General features: G+C 41.2%; 2 protein-coding genes across 4 annotated transcripts in view; one reads left to right on the forward strand and one right to left on the reverse strand.

Annotated features, from left to right (window-relative positions):
* Nucleotides 1–740: 740 nt before the first annotated feature.
* SUB1 (SUB1 regulator of transcription) lies at nucleotides 741–10,685 on the reverse strand. 2 transcript variants are annotated; one of them, XR_014491668.1, is made up of 7 exons: nucleotides 8,265–8,283; nucleotides 7,165–7,231; nucleotides 6,589–6,609; nucleotides 5,786–5,905; nucleotides 2,870–2,978; nucleotides 2,176–2,288; nucleotides 741–1,067 (listed from the first exon to the last, which is right to left on the reverse strand). XR_014491668.1 is itself a non-coding variant. In XM_083355914.1 (6 exons), exons 2-6 carry the CDS (start codon nucleotides 7,228–7,230, stop codon nucleotides 988–990), a joined length of 396 nt encoding a protein of 131 aa, XP_083212040.1. In that variant the 5' UTR covers nucleotide 7,231; nucleotides 10,570–10,685; the 3' UTR covers nucleotides 741–987. The 2 variants fall into 2 exon arrangements, 1 of the variants encoding a protein (XP_083212040.1); XM_083355914.1 differs by lacking the exons at nucleotides 2,176–2,288; nucleotides 8,265–8,283 and adding an exon at nucleotides 10,570–10,685.
* A 4,797-nt stretch (nucleotides 10,686–15,482) lies between these two features.
* ZFR (zinc finger RNA binding protein) overlaps nucleotides 15,483–26,048 on the forward strand; it is a 57,717-nt gene continuing 47,151 nt past the window's right edge. For both annotated transcript variants that reach the window (XR_014491466.1, XM_083354796.1), the window contains exons 1-2: nucleotides 15,483–15,686; nucleotides 15,853–15,937. Coding sequence is in view for 1 of the 2 variants with exons in the window: in XM_083354796.1 (XP_083210922.1) it covers nucleotides 15,650–15,686; nucleotides 15,853–15,937 (122 nt within the window). In the remaining variant the exon portion in view is untranslated. The remainder of the gene's footprint in view (nucleotides 15,687–15,852; nucleotides 15,938–26,048) is intronic.

Below are 26,048 nucleotides of genomic sequence, written 5' to 3' on the forward strand. Positions count from 1 at the left end.
TATAATTTGGTTACTCAGTTCATCTAATGCAAGCATGTCAAACTGCCAGCCCGTGGGCCGGATGCATCACTCTGAAATTGTGCCCACCCCATTGCTGGCAATGGGGAAAAAGTCACAATACATCGCGTGACATCATGTGATGTTGCAAGTTTGACATGCCTGATCTAATGTATTAACACCAGCTGCCTGCAATTAGTGCAGGCTCGAGTCCCACCAGGCTCAAGGTTGACTCAGCCTTCCATCCTTCCGAGGTAGGTAAAATGAGGACCCAGATTGTTGGGGGCAATAAGCTGACTTTGTAATAATGCCGCTTGGGGTGTGTGTGAAAGCCCTAATAAGCAGGCATATACATAGAATGAAGGCTACTGCTAAGCTTGTAAGCCGCCCTGAGTCTTCGGAGAAGGGCGGGATATAAATGGAATTAAAATAAAAATAAATAAAAAACCTGGTTACTGAATTAACCCATTTTCTGGGTTCGCCCTATTATTCCAAAGAATAAATTAACCAAATTAGCAGTAGTTAAATCATAACAAAGTAACAAATACAATTTGTTACTTTTTGTTACACTAGAACAAAATAGTGCTAACCATTTAAGTAGATTCCCGTGCATAGGCATGAGCAATAAATCAGTTTAATTGGAACTTCACATCTTTCGTGCCTGACACAAAAGCATGATCTTCTCTCATGTCGGGTTTTTTTTTGTCAAGAAGGGCGCCAACAACTATACTCTTACTCAAGTGTATTAATTAAATGTGTTTTATTTTACATCATGATATGAGAACATAACATCAATTTAATAAAAGTATACACATTTGTAACTTCACTCAGAATACACTTTTAATGCACAATAAAAAAAGCATTCCATCTTACAAATTGTTTGCAATCCAAATATACAATAGCTTGGAAAACAAATAGTTTAGAAAAACGAATGCTAATGTAAAAAGACTACTTAAACCTAGAACAGTAGAGTTTCTGTATGGCTCTTCTTTACAGTTTTCTTACTGCTTCATCAATATCAGAAATCTGTTCCTTCAGCTGGCTCCACTGTTCTGGATTTAGAGAGATACCTGAAATAAACCAAATAAATCTTTGGAAAATAGCATCATTTTATAGTCATGCTAGAAACCTTAAGTTAACTCTGCAACTGCAGAATTTACCACTGGTTCTATCAGATCCTGCAACCCATAGCTCTATGTCAAGAATATTTCAAATTTAAACATGCATAATATGAAAGACAAGTTGGTGTTAGCTGAATCAGATATTTAGGTGCCTTGCATAAATTGAAACCCTCAGTAGCTGGCAATAGAAGACAGTGAATTAATTACCAGAAGAAAATGGATGTTTACATTAACTGGACAGAAGGCACTGAAACAGTAACAAACAACTTGAGAAATACTCCTTCATCCTTAACACTGCATTTTCTGAAAGCGAAACCCAGGATGCTGTGGCATGGCTTTCTTTAAACAATGGATAAACTCAAAAGTATTAATTCATATTTTTGATTTTCAGCAAACCGAGTGTTCACATGAGTTGTCAAAAGCAAGTTATCTGGAAAACAGTCAAGTTAATTTACAAAAGCAAGCAGGTCTTATAACATTACACTCTGCAGAACACAATGTTTCAAGGCTTTGAGAAATCATTCACATTATTTTCCAGCCCTGCTTAAAATGTCTGGACACGGCTTTCACAGAAGGTAAGAGCAATAATATAATTAAACTGTAATAGATTTAACAACATAAGGAGACCAGAAGTCTTACTACATGCAGAAATTATGCCAGTTATCATCCAGAGCTAGGTTAATAAGCCAACTTATACCTCCTGTCAAATCAGGCAGGCATCAATTCATACTGCTGTAACTACCCACAAAACTCTGACCTTTTTTATAACAAAACTTTTGATGCTTCCAATTAAAGCTGCACACAGAATGCAGAACAAAAATGGGAATTATGACAAGCCAGATAATAAGTAAATCTATTAATAGCACTGTATAACAACTGGCATCTAATTTCATACATTTTGCATTTGGATAGCATATCTAGTAGCATAAAAGTGCCTTGTCCAGGCCTATAGCTTGAGAACTGTGATGCGAGTTTATAGGCTTTTTTGCAAATATGGAGTTAAATTTTATAATTACTTTGATGGTTGCCAAATGAATTAAAATGAAATTCAACTCACACTGACAACTCAAGTCTCGTGTAATGTTAAAGGCAGACAGACGGACATAGTTGAAAAATATATTCATCTTCTGTTTGATTTCTGGAACAAGTGTATTAAGCCAGGAAAAGGCCCTAAAATTGCCAATATCAGAGAAATGACAACCTTCCAATAAATCTATGTCCAACATTTCTGAAATAATCTTCAGGACAGACACACCATTAAGGGAACAGAAGCACCTAAATGTATTCATTTGGCTACTTCATTAAATAAGATAACTGATATGAATCCTTCACACAAGGCACATTCATCTGCCAAAATATGACTTTTTAATAGATGCCTTTCATATGGCTAACCTAATAAAAACAACACTATGAGGTATAAAAATCAGCAGTTACTTCAGTCAACAAAACACATCCCTGAAAGCTAACTTTATGTGTAAACACTCACTTGCAAGTTTAAAAAAAACAAACCCAGCACTTAAGAAAAATGTTATCCCAACCAAACCTCTTCCTATTATACAACTGTCCTGCACTGCACTCAGTATTGTACTGTCAAGACATACCTATTGGAACTCTGTACAACTTTTTCTATAATTTATCTTATAAATTAACCGGAATGCCTTGTATTTAGATCTGGGGCACATAGGCTTAATATTGCAAATAAATAAAGTAACATCTAAATGTTGAAACAGCATATGCAAGTAGATAATTACCTTTTCTGCCAGGTTTCATTTCACCTTCTTGATCCATCCAATATTCTCTAATATCAATTAGGACTTTACCTTTAAAATCCCGAACATTGACATATCTCATTTTACCAATCTGTCAGGAAATTAGAAAGTTCAATCATTACTTCAATAAGCACCCAGAAGTACTTTCTTTAACCACTGCTAATATTATGAACATTCAGGAAGTTGTAATTTATATTCTAAAGCAAATGTGACCCGACAAGTCATTCCTGTGGCTCCCATTTTTTTGGCGGTATCTTTCTCATTTTTTACCTAAGAACAAAAATTCATCCTGTAAACTGTTATGCCCGCCAAAGTGGCTGAAAATTTCAACTCCACCCACTTCTGGGATGTCACTGGATAACAGTCACAACTCCCTGACTCTTGAAAGAAGAAATGATCATATCCAATATGGATCTGGCTTCAAAAATACTGCCTAGCCCATTCTGGAGGTTGGAAGAAGTATATCTTGTCAATGAAGCACCTCAGAGGAGCATATACAGGCACTGCAGAAAGATAATTAGCATTTTGAACAAAAACGTTAAGAAAATTGTGTTTCAAAATCAAATTTCATTATTGCATTTTTCAGAACAACTTTCTTTGGGTGGCTTATCACTAAGAAATGTAGCAAAGCATATGCATTATGTATTCAAAAATGTTTGTTTTACTTAGATGGGGAGAGAGAATGCATCACTACGTATTTAGCAAATGCTAGTGTTCCAAAACTAATACAGTAACAAGGGGATTTGGAACTGGAGCAGGGAGAATTTAAAGAATAAATTAATTGGTCAATCTATCACAATGTCAGCAGGAAGAAAAGTAAAAACAAGAGGACATGTAAATAATTTCTAGAAACGTTAATAAGGTACACAATAAGGTACACAACTATTGGCATTCAGTTTCACATCTTTTAACCACTAAGTAATGGCTTACTTATTTTAGGGCACCACCACGATATGAAACTTTAGAAATGAATGACCAGAAAGCAACAGCTGCAGGACAAATCTCCTGAAACCAATCATGGAGGAAACTATAACATTAACATACTACTACAAATATTGTTTTTATTAACTAGTATACTACTATAAAAAAGACGATGAGGAAAACCCTTATAGAGAATTATTTTAATAACCTGACCAGGTTTTATATTGTTTCAGCCCTTTTCTTTTTTACAGCTAGAATCTAAATTGAACTTAACCTCAACTGAACACATTAAGCGTGTAGACGCTGACTTACAACCATTCCATTTAGTGACCACTCAAAACTACAATGGCAATGAAAAATTGACATGACTGTTTTTCACACTTATGTCCCCATAATCACTTGATCAATTTTTGGACACTTGGTAACTGGCATGTGTTTATGAGAGTTACATTGTCCTGGATCATGTGATCACCATTTGTAACCTTCCTAGCTAGCTTCTGACATGCACAATCAATTGGGGAAGCCAGATTCACTTAACAACCGCATGATTCACTTAACAACTGCAGCAATTTGCATAACTGTGACAAAAAGATAATAAAATGGAGGAGCAACATTCACTTAACCCCTGCCTTGCTTAGCAACAAAAAAATTGAGTTCAATTGTGGTTGTAAGTTGAGATCTACTCTTAAGTTGAGAGCAAATAAAATACTGTACTGATGTCACGGAAAACAAAATACTTTCGAACTGAAATCATAGCTTGGATATAAGCTCAAATTAGTCAGCATAAGGCACTTTCCTATGTTCAACTGCTTTGCACAGAGGAGGCTGCACCTCTGGAACTTTCAGTCTTCTGTTTCTTTACAGGTTTTTCTGGCACTGTCTGATTTTTCCTTTTTTCCTTGGCATTTAAAAATAAAAAAGGACTTATAAACCTGAAACAAAGTCTACCTTGGATTTAAAATGACAACTCCGAGAATGAATATTCATTTCACTCAAAAATAATCTATACCAATATACCATAAGTATGCTGAAAACGTACGACTACTTTTATATAAATATTCTAATACTTCAGGTTTCTATAACATTAGTGAAAAGTACAAAAGGGGCATTATATATTCAAAAAAATCTTACAATAATCAATAAGGGCATTATATAATAAAAGATGAGCATTAACATGGGCATAACTCTCTCCATGAGTTCAAAAGCTGCAACTGAACCAATAATCAAAGGATAGATAATATGCTAATCATAAACCTTATTTTCTAGATTTTCTAAATTTGATCTCAAATAAATATTCAGGAATACTACCCGATCTTTAATTCTTGTTCCACAAGCAACTACTTAGCCAAAACTAAATAACCCATTGCATAACCCATTGAAATGTTAATCCTACATGCTAGATCATTGTTGAGTATGTTTTCCCTTTGAGCAATCACATAGCAGAGCCCAGTTTTTAATTGGAGATAATTTAACCAGCTTCTTTTAGAAATAAACATTTTTACACCAGAGAAATCTGTCCCATTTTCTAGTTGTAACTGTTATCATGTAATGCTGTAAAGCACTTGTACTTACAGCATGCTGGGGATGAAAATGGGTTTTAGTTGTACTTGTGACACTGTCCAAAATACGCTAAACTGAACCAAAATGCAGGATATAAAGATGTGGCAAAAATAAGGATAAAGAAACATGGAGAGATATAGTAAATCATGTTGCCATAAACTAAATTTAACTGTATTTTCCTATCTCACACTTATTTCTTTCAGCTTACTATTTCTAACCAGTTTCTGCACTTTGTAAAGTTATTTACTGGATATATACGTAAATGGAACATTAATTGAACTTATGAGGATCTTAGCAGTCCCACATTACCAAATCCAGAAAGCAAGGAATAGATGTGTTCCTCCAAGCAGAGGAATTACAAAGTACAGATCATGAGAATGTGGTAACCCAGATTCCAATCAACATGTCAGCAGTTACCTGAAACATATTCTCATCTCTGTTGCTACTTTGCACAGATGAGGCTGCACCTCTGGAACTTTCACCAGTCTTCTGTTTCTTTACAGGTTTTTCTGGGGCTGCCTGTTTTTTCCTTTTTTCCTTGGCATTTAATAATAAAAAAGAAGAACTTACTGGACAAGTATTAGTTTCAGCTCACACAGCTATATCTTTTCCCCACAATTATAGGAGAACAGAGAGAGGATTCCAAACCTGAATATTAAGCCTCTCTGCTTATACTGAATATTACAGCAAAGCTACACATTATTTCCATTTTTATAGCATGACCTAGAATTGAGGCTTAAAATAAATCTAATCTGTTAAATAGAACAGCAAGATAAACTGGTTGGAATTAATTTTAAATCATATTTCACAATTTGTAGTTAAGGTATAGATATGTTACAACTGAACTGAATTTTGGTTTATTGCTCTTCAGCTACAAGAGAAGAAACATGAGCCAAATCCTCCAGTTGGTCTCGTTTCTTTTCACAAAAGGAGTCCCAAATTATAATCTTGAGTTGTAAGTATCAGGCTAATATCTCCCAGAAGTGATCTTCCAGAGTAAAGACTATAGTTTATCTGTGGGAAAATATTTAAATAAGAATTTGAAAAGCAAAAGGCACTATGTTACAATTATAATCACATTTATTATATCTAGATAAGACATGTCTGAGCATAAATCTGGAAGTGGAAAGTTTTTATTTGCAGAACAGTTATGAATGGAAAAGTCAATTAACCTCTTTCTACAGTAGACTATTAATCAGAATATAAATCTAATTACTTACTGACAGCAGATGATTTGCATGCTGAAATTTAAAAGAACACAGAATATTAGTATCTGATTATACAATGTATTTAGATTAGCAATCAGAATACTTATAAAAAGGCGTAATACTTAGCAAAGGCAGAAATCCATCCCTCTCTTGTTCGAAGCTTGCTTAAAAAACTACTGAACTGCAACAACTATTTGAATTAGGCTACAGTTCTCCCTATCTATTCAACAAGAGTATTTTAGAATTTTATTTTAAACTGGATCAATAGACTCAAGAATTTTGACTAAGGTAAAGTAAAAAACAAAGCATCTCTAATCAAGATATTTGCTGTGATTCCAAGAATGACATTTTTAACTTAAATCATTAAAAATAACACATGTATTCACAATTATTTACTACATAACAGCAAATAATTTTAATTTCTATTTTAATAAAAAGTATAGTTTAATTAAAGTATTTCCCTGGTAAAAATATATTTATATGGTTCACTTCATTTGTAGCTTTTAAACACTAATCCAAAGTCTTGGTTCTTCAGGTTATATTTATAGTTAGAAAGATAATTCAAACTGTTTTAGATAAAATAATCACCGCTGTATCAGCATCTGAATCACTGCCTGATGAGCTTGAAGACACAAGTTCCTTTGATTTAGGCATTCTAAGAGGGAAAAAATGCAATGAAAAAATAGCACACTTCCAACAAACTGAGGCTTATGCAAGCATTATCAAGTCATTCCTTCCACCACTGCGATTTCAAGTATTCATACTTTGAAGTTCCATTAAATCAATGAAGGTAGTATGATGTAGTAATTAACATATTAAACTGGGAGCTGTGATTCCCCAGACACCAGTCCAACCACAGAAGTCACTGGCTGACTTTCTTTATCCCACCTGCCTCATAGGGCTATTTTTCTAGGAAAAAAATAGCAAATTTTAAGTACTAAAATGAAAGGTGAGTTATACAGGTAATCCTCGACTTACAACTAGTTGCTTAGCGAAGTTGACAGACCACCCAAAAGGTATTCACAAACCAGTTCTGAAGTTCCAATGGTGATGCAATTACATGATCATATTTCTGGCACTTGGCAACCAGCCTGCATTTTTTTAAAAATTCCATTTATATATATAATATCCCACCCTTCTCCGAAGACTCAGGGCGGCTTACAAGCTTAGCAGTAGCCTTCATTCTATGTATATGCCTGCTTATTAGGGCTTTCACACACACCCCAAGCGGCATTATTACAAAGTCAGCTTAATTGCCCCCAACAATCTGGGTCCTCATTTTACCACCATTTGCAGCATCCTGTGGTCATGTGACCACGATTTATGTTGTTTTTGCTGAAAATTGGCATTAATGCTGGGTTTTTCCCAAAAACAGCTCATAGCAAACAATGGGTTCACTTAACAACTGTGGCATTTGCTTAACAACTACTGCAAAAAAAATCATAAAAACATGTCAGGTCACATTGTGACTTCCTTTTACAATCATCAAAAATTATGAAAGTAATGAGAAGGCTCCATTATAGCTGTATGTTGAAGGCTACCTGTAATTTCTAGTAAATACCAAAACAATATTTAAGCATTAGGATATCCAGCTTATTTTAGCATTGAGGTTGTATGAACAAGGGTGCAGTTCAAAAAAAGGATTTAGCTGGGAAGCACAGGTTTTCCATTTCTTAAGTAATACCTACAATTCCTTCTTTCCTCCATGTTTTTCATTCTGTATTATAAAGACAGTGTGTCTGTATGTCTTCAAAACCTTTTGCATCACTGCATCATTACATGGCTGATTGTCACAGAGGATGAAGACACCCCACAGCATCTTGAGACACACAGATATCCCACCATTATAGTAAAGAATGCAAAAAAGTGAAGAAACGAAAAAGAGGTCAAAATGTTATGAACATATATACTCAGGCTATCGAAACTGACAGAGTACAGGATGTGGGCTTCAAGCACAAGGCGGATGTGGGTTTCAAGCACAAGGCTAAAAAAGCACATCTGAGTGCTAGGAAGGAACCATACACAAGTTTTATACTCTCCACTTTGCTTGGGATATAATCTCCACTAACAGAACCCTATAGAAAAATACTATTTCATTTACGTAAGAAAAAATTCCATTCTTTATACAGGACTGATTGTATTATATTTTAATATAATTCTGTTTATACTGCACCCTATCATGTATAACAACTTTACTTCCCCTTTTTTAGTGTTCTCGCCTGAAGAATTCTTAGAAATTGTAAAGAGCACAATATTTAACTTCAGTAGTCTTTAAAGATTTTGCCTTAATATGGACTTTGAATTTTGAACCTTAACACTGCCTGATAATCTCATTTGTTTTTTATAATAAAAGAAAAATGCAACAGTAGAAAAAGACTGAGAAGACATCAAAATTCCAGTATGACAAAGCTATAGACAGGATACGAGAAAAATATCTTTATAAATTTAGGATACAGGAACAGATTAATGAAGAAAGTTAAAGACGTGTGTAATAATGCAGAGTAAAAGAAAAATAGTAACGAATAGACAAAAATCTAATAATTGCAAAAGAGTTCTTGTTCTCATGCTTTCTTTTAATTATAAAGTAAAAATGATTTTATTGTACATCTCTGCAAAATATAACCTGTCATTAAAACAGGAATGCAAACCAAAGTGCCAAGTACTCTTGGACATTATAGCAAAACCATAAAATCAAGATTGGAACATTCTCATCTCATGAATTTCCTTTCCTCTTTATTTACTCTTCCTCCTTTTCCCCAAACATTAGCAGATACGTACTGCTAATATACAGTGAACTGAGTTCATAAAAATGTACGCCACATTTATCTGCCAACTGTCACACAAGGCCTGAGCCAAATGAGAACAGCCCCCGAAGAAGTAAATAACAAGATTAGACCGAGGCCACAAAGCACAATAGTTCAGTCTACTCTAGCAGATCATTCTTTTAACTTTTTTTTTTCCTCTCAGGACCCCATTTCAAAAAATTATGGAGGACCCAGTAGTTTTGTTTGTACAGGTTAGACCAGCGTTTCCCAACCTTAGGAACTTGAAGATGCGTGGACTTCAACTCCCAGAATTCCCCAGCCAGCATAGCTGGCTGGGGAATTCTGGGAGTTGAAGTCCACGCATCTTCAAGTTCCTAAGGTTGGGAAACGCTGGGTTAGACTGATTATTTACCATGATCAAAAATCAAAACTGACACATTTGCTATCACTTCTCCCAATTGTTTTGATGGGTTTTTGATACTGCATTATATTCCCAGGGTAGGCTGACAAATCATTTTGATTTCGCAGACCCCTGAGCGGGCTGAGGGGACGCCCAAAAGCTTCCTCGGATCACACTTTTGAGAAAAGGGTCCAGGAGCGAACGAGGGCAAAAAAAGTGAGCGCGGGAAGCAGCCAAAGGCAGCGCGTGTTCCCCCGCAACACACTGGGCTTCTGTGACAACTGGACACGGCCCTTGCCCACCTGGAGGCCGGCAGGTAGGAGGAGGAGGAGGAGGAGGAGGAGGAGGAGGCAAGCACGAGCGAGCAGGCGAGGGAGAGCGGAGGAAGCACTGGAGCCGAGGCGGCGGGGCGGAAAAGCCCGCCAGCACCCCGCCTGAAGCGGCGATGGGGAGCCCCCCTCAGACCGGCCGGGAGGGGGCGGATCCCAGCCGCCATTTTCTCCCTCCCTTCGCTGCCTTCGCTGCCCAACCCCCCTTGACCAACATGGCAGAATTCGGGCCGGAAACGGGCTAAGGCAGGTCCGGCCGGGCCCCTTCCCCGACTCGTGGGGATCCGCTCGTTCCCCTCCACGCCTTCTCTGTACGGGACAATTCAGTTTCCCCCACCCACCCACCCCGACCTATTCTGGGGAATTCCTTGAAGGCAACATGGCGGCCTCAACGTTCCGCAGCGCGAAGCAGCCCACGCTCCACTCCCGCCTCCCTGACAGAAAGCCGGGGGTGGAGGGGAGGGGGAGTAGGGAGTTTTAAAGGGAAGTGCGCACTCACATTCCCCTCGACTCCTTCCACTCCGGTGTTTCGAACGGCTCCCGACCTCTCAGTAGTCCCAAGCGCTACTAAAGAAACGGAAGTGAGGTTTGCAACAAGGACCACCTACCTACTCCTGACCACCACGTGGTGGGGAGAAGGATGCCTGTTCAGTCGCGCGAGAGACTCGCTGTAGGCGGGAGGGTTGATCGGGTTTCTTTTACCTTTCTCAGCTGTTTGCGCTTCGCCCCTTCCTTTAAAACGGCCTTTCCTCATAAGGCAGGGGTCGGCAACCTCGGCTCTTTTATGACTCGTGGACTTCAACTCCCAGAATTCCTGAGCCAGCATAGCTGGCTCAGGAATTCTGGGAGTTGAAGTCCACGAGTCATAAAAGAGCCGAGGTTGCCGACCCCTTGTCATAAGGCAACCTCGCGAAGGTTCTGAAGATTAGCCATCGTACCTTCTAGCCATTACCTTCGGCTATCAGGATGGCATCTTGATTAGGGAAGATGGTCGTTCATGCCGTCTGTATGGATAAAGGTAAAGGTTCCCCCGCACATGCGTGCTAGTCGTTTCCGACTCTAGGGGCCGGTGCTCATCTCCGTTTCAAAGCCGAAGAGCCAGCGCTTGTCCGAGGACGTCTCCGTGGTCATGTGGCCGGCATGACTAGATGCCAGAGGCGCATGGCATGCTGTTACCTTCCCACCGTAGTGGTCCCTATTTTTCTACTTGGATTTTTACGTGCTTTCGAACTGCTAGGTTGGCAGAAGCTGGGATGAGTAACAGGCGCTCACTCTGTTACGCGGCACTTGGGATTCGACCCGCCAAACTGCCAACCTTCTGATCGACAAGCTCAGCGTCCTAACCCACTGAGCCACCGCGTCCCTTTCTGTGTGGATACACTCGTCCATACTAAGATCTGTCGTGAGTCGCTCGATTTTTGCATACTGTAAAAACAGAGCCGCCTCCGTGAGTTTTTTACGCTCTTAGTTAACAAGCGAGCAAATTGCCATACCTTTGTAGCTGCATTTCGGGAAAAGAGGGACTTCAAAGTAGCTGCGCTAGCAAGTTTCAAACGTTGTTTATTCACTAAAATATTGGGTTTAAAGAGCAGTCGGGGACTTGGTGCAATATGCGAACTGGCCATTTTCTAGCCCGTTATGTAATTATACTATTACCTTACAATTTTCTGTGATTAATTCCAGAGCCTTTCAGGCTATATAATTCTAGTGGTGTCTTGAAGGCTGTTAAGCACAACCTTCATCCTAGAGTTTTCCTGCAGTTGTAGGGTCCACTTTTCAGTTCAAAAAATGCCACTTCAAATGCTGCAACTTGGTCCAACTGGGTGACTTTCAAGTCTGCATTGTGTTCCTGCAACCTTTGCTTTGCTCTTCTGCACAGGCATTTGTCATCAATGTTAAAGTGGTAGTCAGTGCAAGTGACAGTGGACTGCTGCTCCCAGAATGCGGCCATAGCATTGTAGGTGATTTTCCCACATTTTTTTCTTAATGATGCAATATCCATCTGCTGCAGGACTATGTCATTGCAGACATGATCAAAAATATAAATCACCTGGGCCTGACAGATTACATCCCAGAGTTCTGAAGGAACTGGCAGATGTTATCTCAGAACCATTGCACCATATCTTTCAAAAATCCTAGACTAGAGCATCAGGGAAGTACCCGAGGATTGGAAAAGGGCTGATGTGGTTTCCATCTTCAACAAAAGAAACCACAGACCAATCAGTCTAACATCCATATCTGGGAAGATACTCAAAAAACAGATCTGTGAACAACTAGAAGCAAACAAAGTTGTAACTTGTAGCCAGTACAGGTTCGTTAAGGACAGATCATGCCAAACCAATCTTATTTCATTCTTTGATAAAGTAACTAAATTAGTAGACCAGCGAGATGCTGTGGACATAGTATACTTAGAGTTCAGTAAGGCATTTGACAAAGTAGACCACAACCTACTGCTTGGTAAGCTAGAAAAAGATGGAATAGACCAGGGCTTTTCAATCTTTTTACAGACTCTACCACCTTTAGGACCACCAGTGGCTTAGCAAGGTGTCAAAAACTTAATGACAAAAAAAAACAGGAAAAAAGTGTACCCATTTACCACACTTTTAACGGGAAACTTGTGCCTGCTTCTCTGCTATTAATCTTTGCAGTCAGGGCTGGAGAGTGCTTACTGACAGAATTAAGTCAGATTCCAGCTGAAGGCAATTCCTTTCCTTAGTTTTTACACAAGTTGAGGAAGAAAATGCCTTCTAGCACAAATATGTGGAACCAAATGGCAGTAAGGCTGTGATAGCCTTTACCCCCACTTCCGGGTATAGTTTTGCAGCTTGGCTCCAGAAATTGGTCAGTATTTTTTCATTAAAAAGTTCCTTCAAATTGCAGTTTGATGTCAATTCCAGAAGTGCCTCTTGCTCTAGAGAGGAAAAGTCAGAGTTCACAACATTGTCCATGATGAAGGGGGATGCAACCCAGCAAATTGTAATATCACATCCTCTTGACACAAATGAAAAATGCAATGCAAACACTGTGTGCAATTGTTCCAAATGATTTTTGATGGCAGTTTCAATGCCCTCAGTGTCAACAACAGAATTTAGTTCAATAAAGTCTGACACATTAGGAAATGATGCAATATTTACATTTTTTTACTTGTCCTACCCACAGGGAGATTTTTTTGTGGAAGGCACAAACTTTGTCTTCCATGACAAACACATTATGACCATGGCCCTGCAGCAACCTATTAAGTTCATTTAGCTTTTTAAATATGTCAGCCAAATAGGCAAGGCAGGATACCCAGAAGACATTTTCAAACGTTTCTGCTAGGGGTGATGAAATATTTGTCAGGAACAGGTGTGTTTCATCTCATAGCTCGAATAATCTTGATAATGTTTCACCTCTTGACAACCAGTGTACTTCTGTATGAAAGAGAAGAGTGCTGTACTCAAAATCCAAATCCTTATATAATTGCCGGAATAAACATCCATTCAATGGCAGGCTTTTGATGAAATTTATTATTTTTGCAGCATCCTCCAAAGTCTCATGTAACACTGGGCTCATCCATTTACAAGCAAGTGCATGTCTATGCAAATGTAATGATTTGAAACAATGGAGCCCCAAAAAACAGCTAATGTTTGTGTAGTATTATTTTCAGCAGACTGTGTTTTTCTATTGTTGTGACTTACATGACGTTTAGAGCGCATTTTATGGCCAATTCATGCAAAACTCCCCGTAATCCCAAAGGGTTCACATACTTTTTCTTTAAACCATAGAGAAACTTTTTATGAGAACAGGAAAACCATGAGTCACATTTTAGTGAATCCCATAAAGCAGGGGTTCCCATCCTGTGGGCCGCGGCCCATTACCAGGGCGTGGCTTATTCGCAACCAGGCCTTGTGAGCAGTGGGCCAGTGCACACAAGCATGTGCGCGCAGCTTATGTGAGCGGCAGGCCAGTATGCGCGTACATGGCAGGCCGCCATTTGCACAAGTTGAACTGCACATACACACAGCGTGCCAACCTCCCCTCAGGAATTTTTGTTCTCCTTGCATATATGTTTTTGTTTTGGAGGGGAGGGGGACATTGCTTGTGCTTGAGATAACTTTCACTTTCTACCTTTCCTCTTCTACCTCTATCCACTTGAGAAAGAAATGTCGGTTGCAGAGAAACGAAACTGAAGACGAGATCTGCGCCAACTGTGCCAGTTACCTGCACATCGTGCCACATGTGGATTGGCTGGATTTCAAAGGGACATTATGACTGGTGGGAAGAATATGGTTTAACTATACCGTTTTAGCGGGATTTTCCCCAGATCTCACCTTGACTTCCCTACTGTCACTAACCCCTAATAAAAGTTTCCTTTTGAGACAATGCCTGTTTCAAGATTTTGCTTTCTTGGGTGGTTAGCTGAGATGGGTCCTTACACCTATCCAATTAGCCCAGTGGTGGGATTCAAATATTTGATCAACCGGTTCGGAGTGGATGCCACTTCCGGAAGTCTATTCTGGACTCTGCCTATTCTGGGCAACAAAAAATTAGCTACCGGTTCTGCTGAAGTGGTGCAAACTGGCTGAATCCCACCACTGAATTAGCCCCTTGCAACTCTGAATTTAAGTGTGGCCCTCCTGCTGCTGGAAAGATGATCATCAAAGATTTAAGAGCAATAATTTTCACAATCCAATACAAATTAATAATAAAGGCCCAACTCTCTGACACCTCTGCAATCTCTAAAACTAATTATCAGTGCAAGGAATACTTTATATAAACCTATTGTACTTTATTGTCCTCCAAACATATTTAATGTGGCTAGGTTGAAGCTTAGAATGTTGCAAGAGTCTCGTCATTTGTATAAGCGACATTTAATGTTAACCAACCCAGCCATTTTTAATCAACCATGTTTAAACAATTTATGATTAATACAATGTGTGAACCCAGCGTTAGTATATCATGCACCCGCAAGACATTTTTTTCTTTCAGATAATCCGTTTGGATGCAAGAATTAAGAGCCTTGGTGGAGCAGTGGGCTAATGCCTCCTTAAGTAACACCAGCTGCCTGCAATTAGTGCAGGTTCGCGTCCCACCAGGCTCAAGGTTGACTCAGCCTTCCATCCTTCCGAGGTAGGTAAAATGAGGACCCAGATTGTTGGGGGCAATTAAGCTGACTTTGTAATAATGCCGCTTGGGGTGTGTGTGAAAGCCCTAATAAGCAGGCATATACATAGAATGAAGGCTACTGCTAAGCTTGTAAGCCGCCCTGAGTCTTCGGAGAAGGGCGGGATATAAATGGAATTTAAAAAAAAAAATAAGGAAACTACATTTCCCAGATGGCTTCACGCATCCACTACAACCTAGCGTTAAGTAAGCCGGCAGACGAACTACATTTCCCGCCGCTCTTTTCTCGCCTGCCCCCAAGCGGCGCATGCGCATCGGCGAGGCCTGGCTCCTTCACATCGCCGTTGGAATCGTATCGGTGGATGGTGCGAAGGGGTGCTGGCGAGGCGGGTTAGCGATCGCGTGCGACGGATAAGGACTGTGACCGACAGACCGAGATAGTTTTCCACCGCCGCCATTTCGGTCAGCCCGGCCCCATGATTCCCATATGCCCGGTAGTCTCTTTCACCTATGGTAAGTAACGGCCCCTGGCAAGCCGGGGGAAAAAAGGCGGCAGCCGGAGCCGGGGTGGGGAAGAGGAGAAGAGGGGGGGGGGGCGCGTTGCCTCAGGAATTGGATCTGACGAAGCTCTTTTCTTTCCCCCCCCCCTCCCGTCCCGCTCGCCATGTCGTCGCTGCAGTGCCCAGCCGGCTGGGGGAAGATGCCAAAATGGCCACCGGCAACTACTTCGGATTCACCCACACCGGGGCCGCCGCTCAATATAGGTAAAGGCGCCTCGGGTCTGTTTACGGGAGGGGCCTGCGAGAGAAAGCTGCTTCGGGAAAGCTGACCCCGCCCCAGCCTCGTGTGGGGCGGTTGGTGCGGACACGCGGGGGGGGGGAGGCCGCGCGGAAGGCGCAGGCGCCCGAGAGCGACAGGCTGCGGCCGGCGCGCGCGCGGCCGGGAGTCCTCGCGGGCATGTTTCGGAGCCTTTCCCCGCCCCGCCCCCCCCCCCCAAAAAACACCTCAGGATTTGTGGAATCTATTCAGCCGTCCCCCCACCGGAGGCAACGAGCAGGAATGCAGCACACCTGAGGGATGTTGTGGGGATACTCTGTCGCCCAATCTCGCATCCACGTTCCTGGAGCCCTTGAGCCTCTAATGCAGCGTTTCCCAACCTTATGAACTTGAAGATGCGTGGACTTCAATTCCCAGAATTCCCCAGCCAGCTGGCTGGGGAATTCTGGGAGTTGAAGTCCACGCATCTTCAAGTTCCTAAGGTTGGGAAACGCTGCTCTAATGGCAACGGGCTTCCAAACCGAAGGGAGCTTGCCCAAATTCTCCCAAAGTGTGTTTCTCTTATGGAAGGAACGTGGGGTCCTCTGTGCCTGTCGGTATACCTTTAAATGGGTTTCCCCGATTTATTTATTCGGATTATGTGACCCTGAACTGCTAAGAAGTGAATTCGGGGTGGTGAACGATCTTAAAAATAGGAACAAGTTTCCATCGTGAATGCAAAAAATTGAAAGGTGGAGTAAATAAGCGGTAAACAACAGCCCAACTGAGGAACTGCCAAGGAGAAAGTAACACCCCTTCCAACACTGACAGGCCAAGCTACAGGTAGTCCTTGACTTAGGACCACAATTTTTTTTTATTTTTTTTTTAATCCCATTTATATCCCGCCCTTCTCTGAAGACTCAGGGCGGCTTACAGTCTTAAGCACAAATCAAATTGAGCCAAAAATTTCTGTTGCTAAGCGAGATATTTGTTAAGTGAATTTTGCCCCATTTTGTGACCTTTCTTGCCCCAGTTGATAAGTGAATCATTGCAGCTGTTAAGTTAGTAACACGGTTGTTAAGTGAACCTGTCTTCTGTGTTGACTTCGCTTGTCAGAAGGTCACAAAAGCTGATCACATGACCCCAGGACACTGCAACCTTCATAAATATGAGACCATGGGAATGCTGCAATGGTTGTAAGTGTGAAAAACAGTCATAAGTCATTTTTCTATGCCGTTGTAACTTTGAACAGTCATTAAATGAACTGTTGTAAGTTGAGAACTACCTGTACTTTATATAAATGGAGCAAACCCCACTTCCTTGTAGCACTGAAGATGTTACCTAGCTGGTTAATGAAACATCTACATGAAAACAACCAAGCTATGAGAGCACTAAAGACTCCATAATTCAATCCTGAGCTATGTATCTTTTTCTTAAAAATTAAAATATACCATATAAATCACAGTTTCTCAGCCCATTCCAGCAACTTCTTGAATAATCAAAACCAAAGTTCTGTACTTTTGAAAGGTAGTCCATCCATGACTATGCTGAATTAATTTTCCGCAAATTAAGTGAATTTAGCCCCTCCCAAATAAAAATTGTGATCTTTCTCCTTTTTATTTGAAATAGAGTAGGAGTGGTATATCATACTTTGTTCCCATGTACATAAAATATGTATGGATGGTAGAATTGTTTATATAAATATGTTTATCACTTGTACACTTCTGCAAGTATTCTGTTAAAGAAAATATTTTCTAATTGTATATTTGTAAATATCTGCATACTTGAAGTCTAATCACAAAAGGGGAAGAACTTCTTAGCAATGAACTGCTCCATCTTTATGAACACTAGACAAGGTGATGTTATTGGCATTGTAAAATGACTGTAACAAATACTTTGTTTTATTTATTAATCAAATTTAAATAGCTGCCCATCTCACCAAAAGTGACTCTGGGTGAAGCAAAACAATCATACTGTGCTTATATTCTTTTCCTCTGGAACCTGTGGTGATTTTAGGATTATTTATTTTCCTGTTATATTTATAATGTATGCAGTGTTTTACAATGCAAATGGTATTTTCAATTTGAAAATGTTTAATGTTCAAAACACATGAGATATGGACAGAATACAGTGCTAATATCAAACCAGCCTATTTCAAGTTTCAGAAATTTTTAATTTGAACTGTATACATTTCAAAAAAAATCAAAGGTAGCATGGAATGAAATCTATCAACTGGCTTAAAGTCAGTAGTCAGCTCAGTTATTATTATTATTATTATTATTATTATTATTATTATTATTATTATTAATTTAATTTGTATACCGCCCTTCTCCCGAAGGACTCAGGGCGGTAAACAGGGCAATACATAAAAACAAGATACAAAAATTAAAAATTATTAAAAAGTAATTAAACAGTGCCCGTAATAAATTAATACAGATTAAAAGTTAAAATCCATTTATAAAATCCAACCCCGTCCCATCAGGCCAGGCCAGCTTGTTCAAAGAGATGGGTTTTAAGATCGCGCCGGAAGGAACGGAGATCGGGCGCCATCCAGAGCTCGACCGGAAGATGGTTCCAAAGATCCGGTGCACCCACAGTGAACGCCCTCCCCCTGGGGGCCACCAGTCGGCATTCTTTGACCGGTGGCACCCTGAGGAGGCCCTCTCTGTGGGAGCGTACTGGGCGGAGGGAAGTTGACGTCAGCCGTAGGTGCTCCCCAAGGTATTCCGGACCCATGCCATGTAGGGCTTTGTAGGTCAATACCAGCACCTTGAACTTCACCCGGAAGACAACTGGAAGCCAATGCAGCTCGCGGAGCAAAGGTGTGACATGGGAGTGTCGGGAAGCTCCCAACACAACTCTCGCGGCTGCATTCTGTACCAGTTGGAGCCTCCGAGTGGTCTTCAAGGGTAGCCCCATGTAGAGAGCGTTGCAGTAGTCAAGACGAGAGGTCACGAGCGCATGAGTGACCGTACGTAAGGCATCCCGGTCTAGATAGGGCCGCAACTGGCGCACCAGGCGAACCTGGGCGAAGGCCCCCCTAGTCACAGCTACTATATGGTCTTCTAGGGAAAGCTGTGAATCTAGGAGGACTCCCAAGTTGCGAGCCCTATCTACAGGGGATAATAACTCACCCCCCCATAGTGAGGGGTGGGATATCCTGAATATCCCGAGATGCCGGTACGCACAGCCACTCAGTCTTGTCAGGGTTGAGTCGAAGCCTGTTCCTCCCCATCCAGACCCGGACCGCCTCCAGGCATCGGGACATCACGTCGACGGCATCACTGGGGTGGCTTGGGGTCGAAATGAAAAGCTGGGTATCATCAGCATACTGATGATACCCAACTCCAAAACCACGAATGATCTCACCCAGCAGTTTCATGTAGATGTTGAACAGGAGAGGCGAGAGGACCGACCCCTGAGGAACTCCACAAACGAGAGGCCTCGCGGTCGACCTCTGCCCCCCTGCCAACACCGACTGCGAGCGTCCCAGGAGATAGGAGGAGAACCACTGAAGAACCGTGCCTCCCACTCCCAATCCCCTGAGGCGCCGCAGCAGGATACCATGGTCGATGGTATCGAAAGCCACTGAGAGGTCTAATAGGACTAGGACAGAGGAATATCCCCTGTCCCGAGCCCTCCAGAGATCATTCACCAGCGCGACCAATGCCGTCTCCGTGCTGTACCCGGGCCTGAAGCCCGATTGGTACGGGTCTAGATAATCCGCTTCATCCAGGACCAGAGGGAGCTGATGCGCCACCACACTCTCAACAACCTTCGCAAGAAAGCGAAGGTTGGAGACCGGACGAAAGTTATTTAGCACAGCCGGGTCCAAGGTAGGCTTCTTGAGGAGAGGTCTTACCACCGCCTCTTTCAAGGCGGCGGAAAAACTACCCTCACTCAAAGAGGCAGATATAACCGCCTGGAACCAGCCTCGTGTCCCCTCCCGGGCTGCATAAACCAGCCAGGAAGGGCACGGGTCCAATAAACGTGGTGGAGCTCAGCCTCCCCATAATCCTGTCCACTTCCTCCGGAGTTACAGGATCTAACTCCTCCCAGGTAACATTGACAAGACCGCTCGTGTCCTGATCGTTGTTGAATCAGGACTTGAATCCAAGTCTTTCTAGTTCAATTTCTTAAGCTCTACACTACTACCCTGTCTCTATACATATGCCCACAAAATTTCAAACATAGCCATTTCTTTTTCAAATGGTTTAATTTATGCATTTTATTTATTATTTTGACTTGGCACATGACCCAATGAAACAGCATTCATTTGAAATAAATCTCAGAACTGGCCTCTTTCACTTAGCATATTTTTTAACTTACATTTAGTTTAATTCATAATATTTGATTTAATTCATCAATATTAGATTATTTAGCTTTTCTCATTTGATTTTTATGAAAGTTGTCAGCTCTTATTTTGCTACCATATATCTTTATAAAGATTAAGTTTCATACCTTAAATTTCTGGTTTAAATCTCATATAAACAGAGATAGGCAGAAAATACAAAATAAAACAAATTAATTCAGTGGCGTTTAAAGAGCAAATAATTAACCAAAATGTGTTAGCATATTAATATGCATAATTATAAAATTTCATAATATTTTTTAAAGAGGGCAATTTTTTCTTTCTCTCCATTGAGATTCCCTGAATTGTATGGACAATTTCTAAAGTAAAACCTGAAACTAAATAACTTCTAAAGACATTACTTATAGTAAATTATATTTTAAAATCTGCTATTCACAGTGAAAGAAAAATATCTGAATAATCTTGAACATGCAGTGTGGTAGCCAGTTTCTCTCCTGTGTTTAAGAAATAGGGCATTTTGTTAGGAAAAATTATGGAGATGTAATTTTAGTCAGATGAAAGTGTCATAATTTTAACTTGCAGTTGATAAATACAATGATAGCATTAGTAATTTTACCTTAGTTTATAAAGTTTTCTTCATGTACATTTGAACATTTTTTTAAAAAAATGAATTTGGGGTAAATTAAAGAAAATTGCCTTGTAAGGTTTTTTTAACTCAATGTTGACAAAACTACTTTTTTGTTTTTATGAATTTTAGGTCACTTTAGAAGCAAAAGTGATAAATAGTATTTAACAGTTAACCCTGGGCATATTTACAATAAATGTTTTATTTATATACTTTTATTCATTTCAAGAGCTGCATGTTTTACTCCAAACTGCATTAAAAGGGCATGTTTTTAGCTAAAAATAATCTGGCAGTCTGAAAAATAGCTTTTGTTCACACAGAGGATTGCTGATTATGTAATAAGATAATCCTTTGCTGATTAGTAATAAGTATGTTAATAATCACTATAGTAATTTCTTCTGGTTGTTTGCTCTAATTATCAACATCTATTAAAATAACTAAGAAATCATTTGGTTAAAATAAGCAAAAACGTAATGTTATGTTTCTATTAGTTTTATAACTCTTCGTTTATATACCGTATATACTTGAGTATAAGCCGAATTTTTCAGCCCACTTTTTGGGCTGAAAAATTCCACTTCGGCTTATACTAAAGTCAACAAAAAAACTTACCGAGGACTTGTGCGCGGCCGAGGCTTTGGTGCTTCCGGGATCGCGCGCACCTCTCCCAAGCCACCGCCATCCGGAGACCTGCCGAAGTTTGGGGAGGTTTGGGGAGGTGCGCGCGCACCTCCCCAAACCTCCCCAAACGTCGGCAGGCCTCCGTTCCTCCGCGCCTTGCCTGCCTGCTTCTTTCCGCAGTGGAAAGAAGCAGGCAGGCAGGGCGCGGAGGAACGGAGACCTGCCGACGTTTGGGGAGGTTTGGGCACCTCCCCAAACGTCGGCAGGTCTCCGTTCCTCCTGCCGACGTTTGGGAAGGTTTGGGCGCCTCCCCAAACCTCCCCAAACATCGGCAGGTCTCCGTTCCTCCGCGCAGACCTGCCGACGTTTGGGGAGGTTTGGGCGCCTCCCCAAACCCCCAAATGTCGGCAGGTCTCCGTTCCTCCGCGCAGACCTGCCGACGTTTGGGGAGGTTTGGGCGCCTCCCCAAACCTCCCCAAACGTCGGCAGGTCTCCGTTCCTCCTGCCGACGTTTGGGGAGGTTTGGGCGCCTCCCCAAACGTCGGCAGGTCTCCGTTCCTCCGCGCAGACCTGCCGAGGTTTGGGGAGGTTTGGGCGCCTCCCCAAACCTCCCCAAACGTCGGCAGGTCTCCATTCCTCCTGCCGACGTTTGGGGAGGTTTGGGCGCCTCCCCAAACCTCCCCAAACGTCGGCAGGTCTCCGTTCCTCCTGCCGACGTTTGGGGAGGTTTGGGCGCCTCCCCAAACGTCGGCAGGTCTCCGTTCCTCCGCACCCTGCCTGCCTGCTTCTTTCCGCTGCGGAAAGAAGCAGGCAGGCAGGGCGCGGAGGTCCGGAGACCTGCCGACGTTTGGGGAGGTTTGGGGAGGTGCGCGCGCACCTCCCCAAACCTCCCCAAACTTCGGCAGGTCTCTGGACGGCGGCGGCTTGGGAGAGGTGCGCGCGATCCTGGAAGCACCGAAGCCTCGGCCGCGCGCAAGTCCTCGGTAAGCTCCGGGCGGTCACTTGCTTCGCATCTCCTGAGGGAAGGGGGGGCGAGTGGAGCGGGCGTGTTTCCTTGCCTGCTGGGCGCCGCGATTTGCCCGGGGAACGCGCGGGCCCCGAATGGCAGCGTGGAGCGAGGAAGCGGACAGCCAGGGCTTCCCCGAGAGCCGCGGCCACACAGGGTATTCCTGTGTATTCAGGCTTGCAAAATGGCGGATCGAGCCTCTGCTGGCGGCAGAGGCTTGCAGAACGGCGGATCGGCTTATACTCGAGTCAATAACTTTTTTCAGTTTTTGGGGGTGAAATTGGGGGTCTCGGCTTATACTCGAGTCGGCTTATACTCAAGTATATACGGTACTCACTTAACAAATTGGGATTTTTTCTTAGATTATGATTCTTGGCTTGCTGCAGAGAGACAAACTTGAAATTTATCTTTGGAGGTATACCCGCTCCTAATGGGAAGAGGAGCAAATTGTAACTATTGAACAATATATCTTTCTTGGCTGGTATTCATTAGTCATAATTATGGCATATTATTGAATTCAAATTGACAAAAAATAGATCCTGGATTTTTATTGGTTTTCCTTATTGGTTTAAAATTTTGCTTTGCATAGACGTCTGAAAGGCTTTGGAAGAGGGGACAAAGTTTTTCTGTGTTTAAGGAACATTCTGCATATGTCTTTGAATTCTGGCATTAGAATTGGAATGCTGCCTTTGTATTTCTGAAAAATAATATGGAAAACTTTTAGTATTCTTTGATCTGGTTTCTATCACAGAAAAGGAAGAAAGTTCTTTAGAATTCTGTAGGAATTGGAGACTTACATTTCAAAGTACATGATTATTCTATGTATAAAAATCCCAGTGATGTTTTTCCCAATCATTATATTAAAAATTGGATTTCCAGATTGGCAAACCTTCCCAATGCATGTTTCATTTATAAGCATACAAACCCAAAATTCCTTTTCCAGTTCTATAATTATTAGGAAATTGCTATTGTTATTAGATTCTCCTAGTCATGTAATTATATTATGCTGACACCTCAGTCAACTCAATTCCTCATTATAGGTAGGCCTTCACTTACAACCAGTCATTTAATGATCATTCAAATTTACAACTTAATAGCAGAAAACATGTAACATAAAACATTGCATTGATCCCTCTCCCCATTGTGGTCACATGATCCTGATCTGGGTGCTTGGCAACTTGTTTGCACTTGGAATCAGTTGCCAAGTGCAACTCTTGCCAGCTTCCTCAGAAAGTCAGTAGGGAAGCGGGCAAGAAAGGTTGCAAGGAGCTGCTGCCTACTGAAGAATTCTCCCTCGCCTCCATTCATGGTGAGTGGGACTCCACATGGGAACTTGTATATTGGGGCTGGAGTGTGGATCTTTGTGATTGATTCCTGCTTTATTTCTTCAACCCAGTGGACAAGCCCTCCTTAGAAGGGTTGCAGAAAGAGAGATCATGTCCCATAGATCAGAGCCTTGTTTTTGCATCCCCTCAAAGAGGTTCTTCTCTGCACAAGGAGGTAAGGGGAGCTCCTTCAAAGGGATGCAGAAATGAAGCTTAGCTCCTGAAGATTTGAGCTTCATTTCTGCAGCCTGCTGTAGGCATTTTTTTTTCTGCCCATGGGGAGGAGCTACGTGTCCTCCTTTGGCAGGCAGCTCTTTTGTTTCATCCACTTAGCAGCTGAAACTCGAAGAGCTGGGACTGTGTTCATTGAGTGAAGGTGTCTCGCTTAACAACTCCATTGTTAAAAACTGAGATTCTGGTTCCATTTGTTATAAGTCAAGGACTACTTGTATATATTCTGAATTTTGTACTCAGTAGAAAACAGTTATTGATTTTGATGGAGGTTTTTTGTTTCTCAGATAGGTTCTAATTTGAGTTTCTCAGAATTACTTAGAAACCTTCGGGAAAAAATTACTTAGGTGACAGTTCTTCATACAATTATACCAGAGTAAGAATACATTCAGTAGTATGAGGTAGGCAGCCTTCTTGGGGTAATATAAAATGGCTGCTAGAGGGAAAGAGTTTGAGTGCTTAGCAGGGAAGAAAAAATATATTTAAGAGCCTACTTACTTCCACACAGAACATTTTGCATATTGTAACAATTCATTCCTATGTTGCCAAGTTTTGCCTTATGCTAAAGGAAAAGGGAAAGTTTCAAGGTCCTCTGATCCCACAATTGGCTTGTTTGTTTGCTTTTACATTCTTGCAGGATGGTGATACAGTGCATTTGCCATTGAAACACCAGGCTCTCATTCTAGCTCTGCTGACCCTGGGTGGATGGGAAATATAATTAAGCATATTTTCTAAGACTTAAGAAATAGGTTGTTTAAAAATTCTTTTTACCTGTTTGGTAGATAGATTTATTGTTCCTTTAAATTCATTACTGTTCTTGTTACTGTGTTATATATAGTACCTTATTTTTCATGCAAGAACTCAAAATGCAAAGTGTATTAGGACTCAGTGCAGAATGTTAGTTTAATTATTGCTGTATTCTTCCTGGATTGTGTTTAAGTAAATAAATTGTTGCTTTGCTGGGTTCATTGTTATGAATTGTATTTCTACAGATAGCTTAGGATGAAAAAAGCACACTTCATTTCTATATTTATTATGTACTTTCTGAGTAGAATGTTTCTTGCAAACAATATCAGTTTTCTCCTGGATCATGGTGATCTAAATAGTTTGGCAATTTTTAAAAAATTAATTTACAAGACTATGTTTAAATACAGATAGTTCTTGCTAATTGGGACCAGAAAATGTTACTGAGTGTGAGAATGTGGGGTGGGCACAGATGTTGACTAAAGAACTGATCAGATCAAAGGGAGGAGAGCCTGCAGTTGAATAATTGGTAGCGGAAGAAATTTAGAAAGAATCTACCTTAACTAATCAGTAGGTAAAAAGAAACAGCAGCAAGATTCTGTTATTGTAGCCTTATGGTAAAGTAGTATCAGCACATCTTGTCATGTTTCCTATCTGATCTACTTGGGAAACTGACAGAAACTCCATTGTTAAGTGACACATCATAATTTTAAAAACCACATGACAGTTACTGTTGTTAAGCAAGGACCTTGCATGACTCCAAGCTGCAGCTTCCTGCTGGATTCCCCATTCATCCTTGACTTTGCTTGTTGGAAAGCGAATCACAAAGTAAATGAACAAACATATGATTGTCTTTTTAGGAATAAACATTTTATTTCAAGCAATTATATTCAATGAGATGGTAACATATTTTGCTAGTAGCAATTTAAGTCGTGTTCTATACAGCAGTCTGCAGATAACCTGACCACATTCCGTGCCTTAAAGCAGGAGTCCCCAGTCTCCAATCTGTGGACCGGCACTGGTCCACAGCATGTCAGAAACTGGTCCACACAAACAAGTGAAGCCCCTTCTGTGGGATGTAAGCAGCACACGAAACCATGCCCCCTCCAGTCCACGGAAAAACCTCTTTCCACGGAACCGGTCCCTAGGATGCAAAAGATTGGGGGTTGCTGCCTTAAAGTAACTACCGTGTTTTCTCGAAAGTAAGGCCTATGTATTTATTTTTATTTTATTTATTTTAATCCCATTTATATCCTGC

Source organism: Vipera ursinii, assembly GCF_947247035.1.
Source record: "Vipera ursinii genome assembly, chromosome: 2".
In the NCBI taxonomy this organism is placed as follows: domain Eukaryota; kingdom Metazoa; phylum Chordata; class Lepidosauria; order Squamata; family Viperidae; genus Vipera; species Vipera ursinii.

Excerpts from the sequence above, each read along its gene's own strand:
- SUB1 (XM_083355914.1), bottom strand. The coding sequence starts at position 7,230 with ATGCCTAAATCAAAGGAACTTGTGTCTTCAAGCTCATCAGGCAGTGAT. Across the intron at positions 5,906-6,588 it reads ATGCAAATCATCTGCTGTCA|GAAAAAAGGAAAAAACAGGC; the intron begins GTAAGTAATTAG and ends TTAAATGCCAAG. Across the intron at positions 1,068-2,869 it reads AATGAAACCTGGCAGAAAAG|GTATCTCTCTAAATCCAGAA; the intron begins GTAATTATCTAC and ends GGTTTATTTCAG.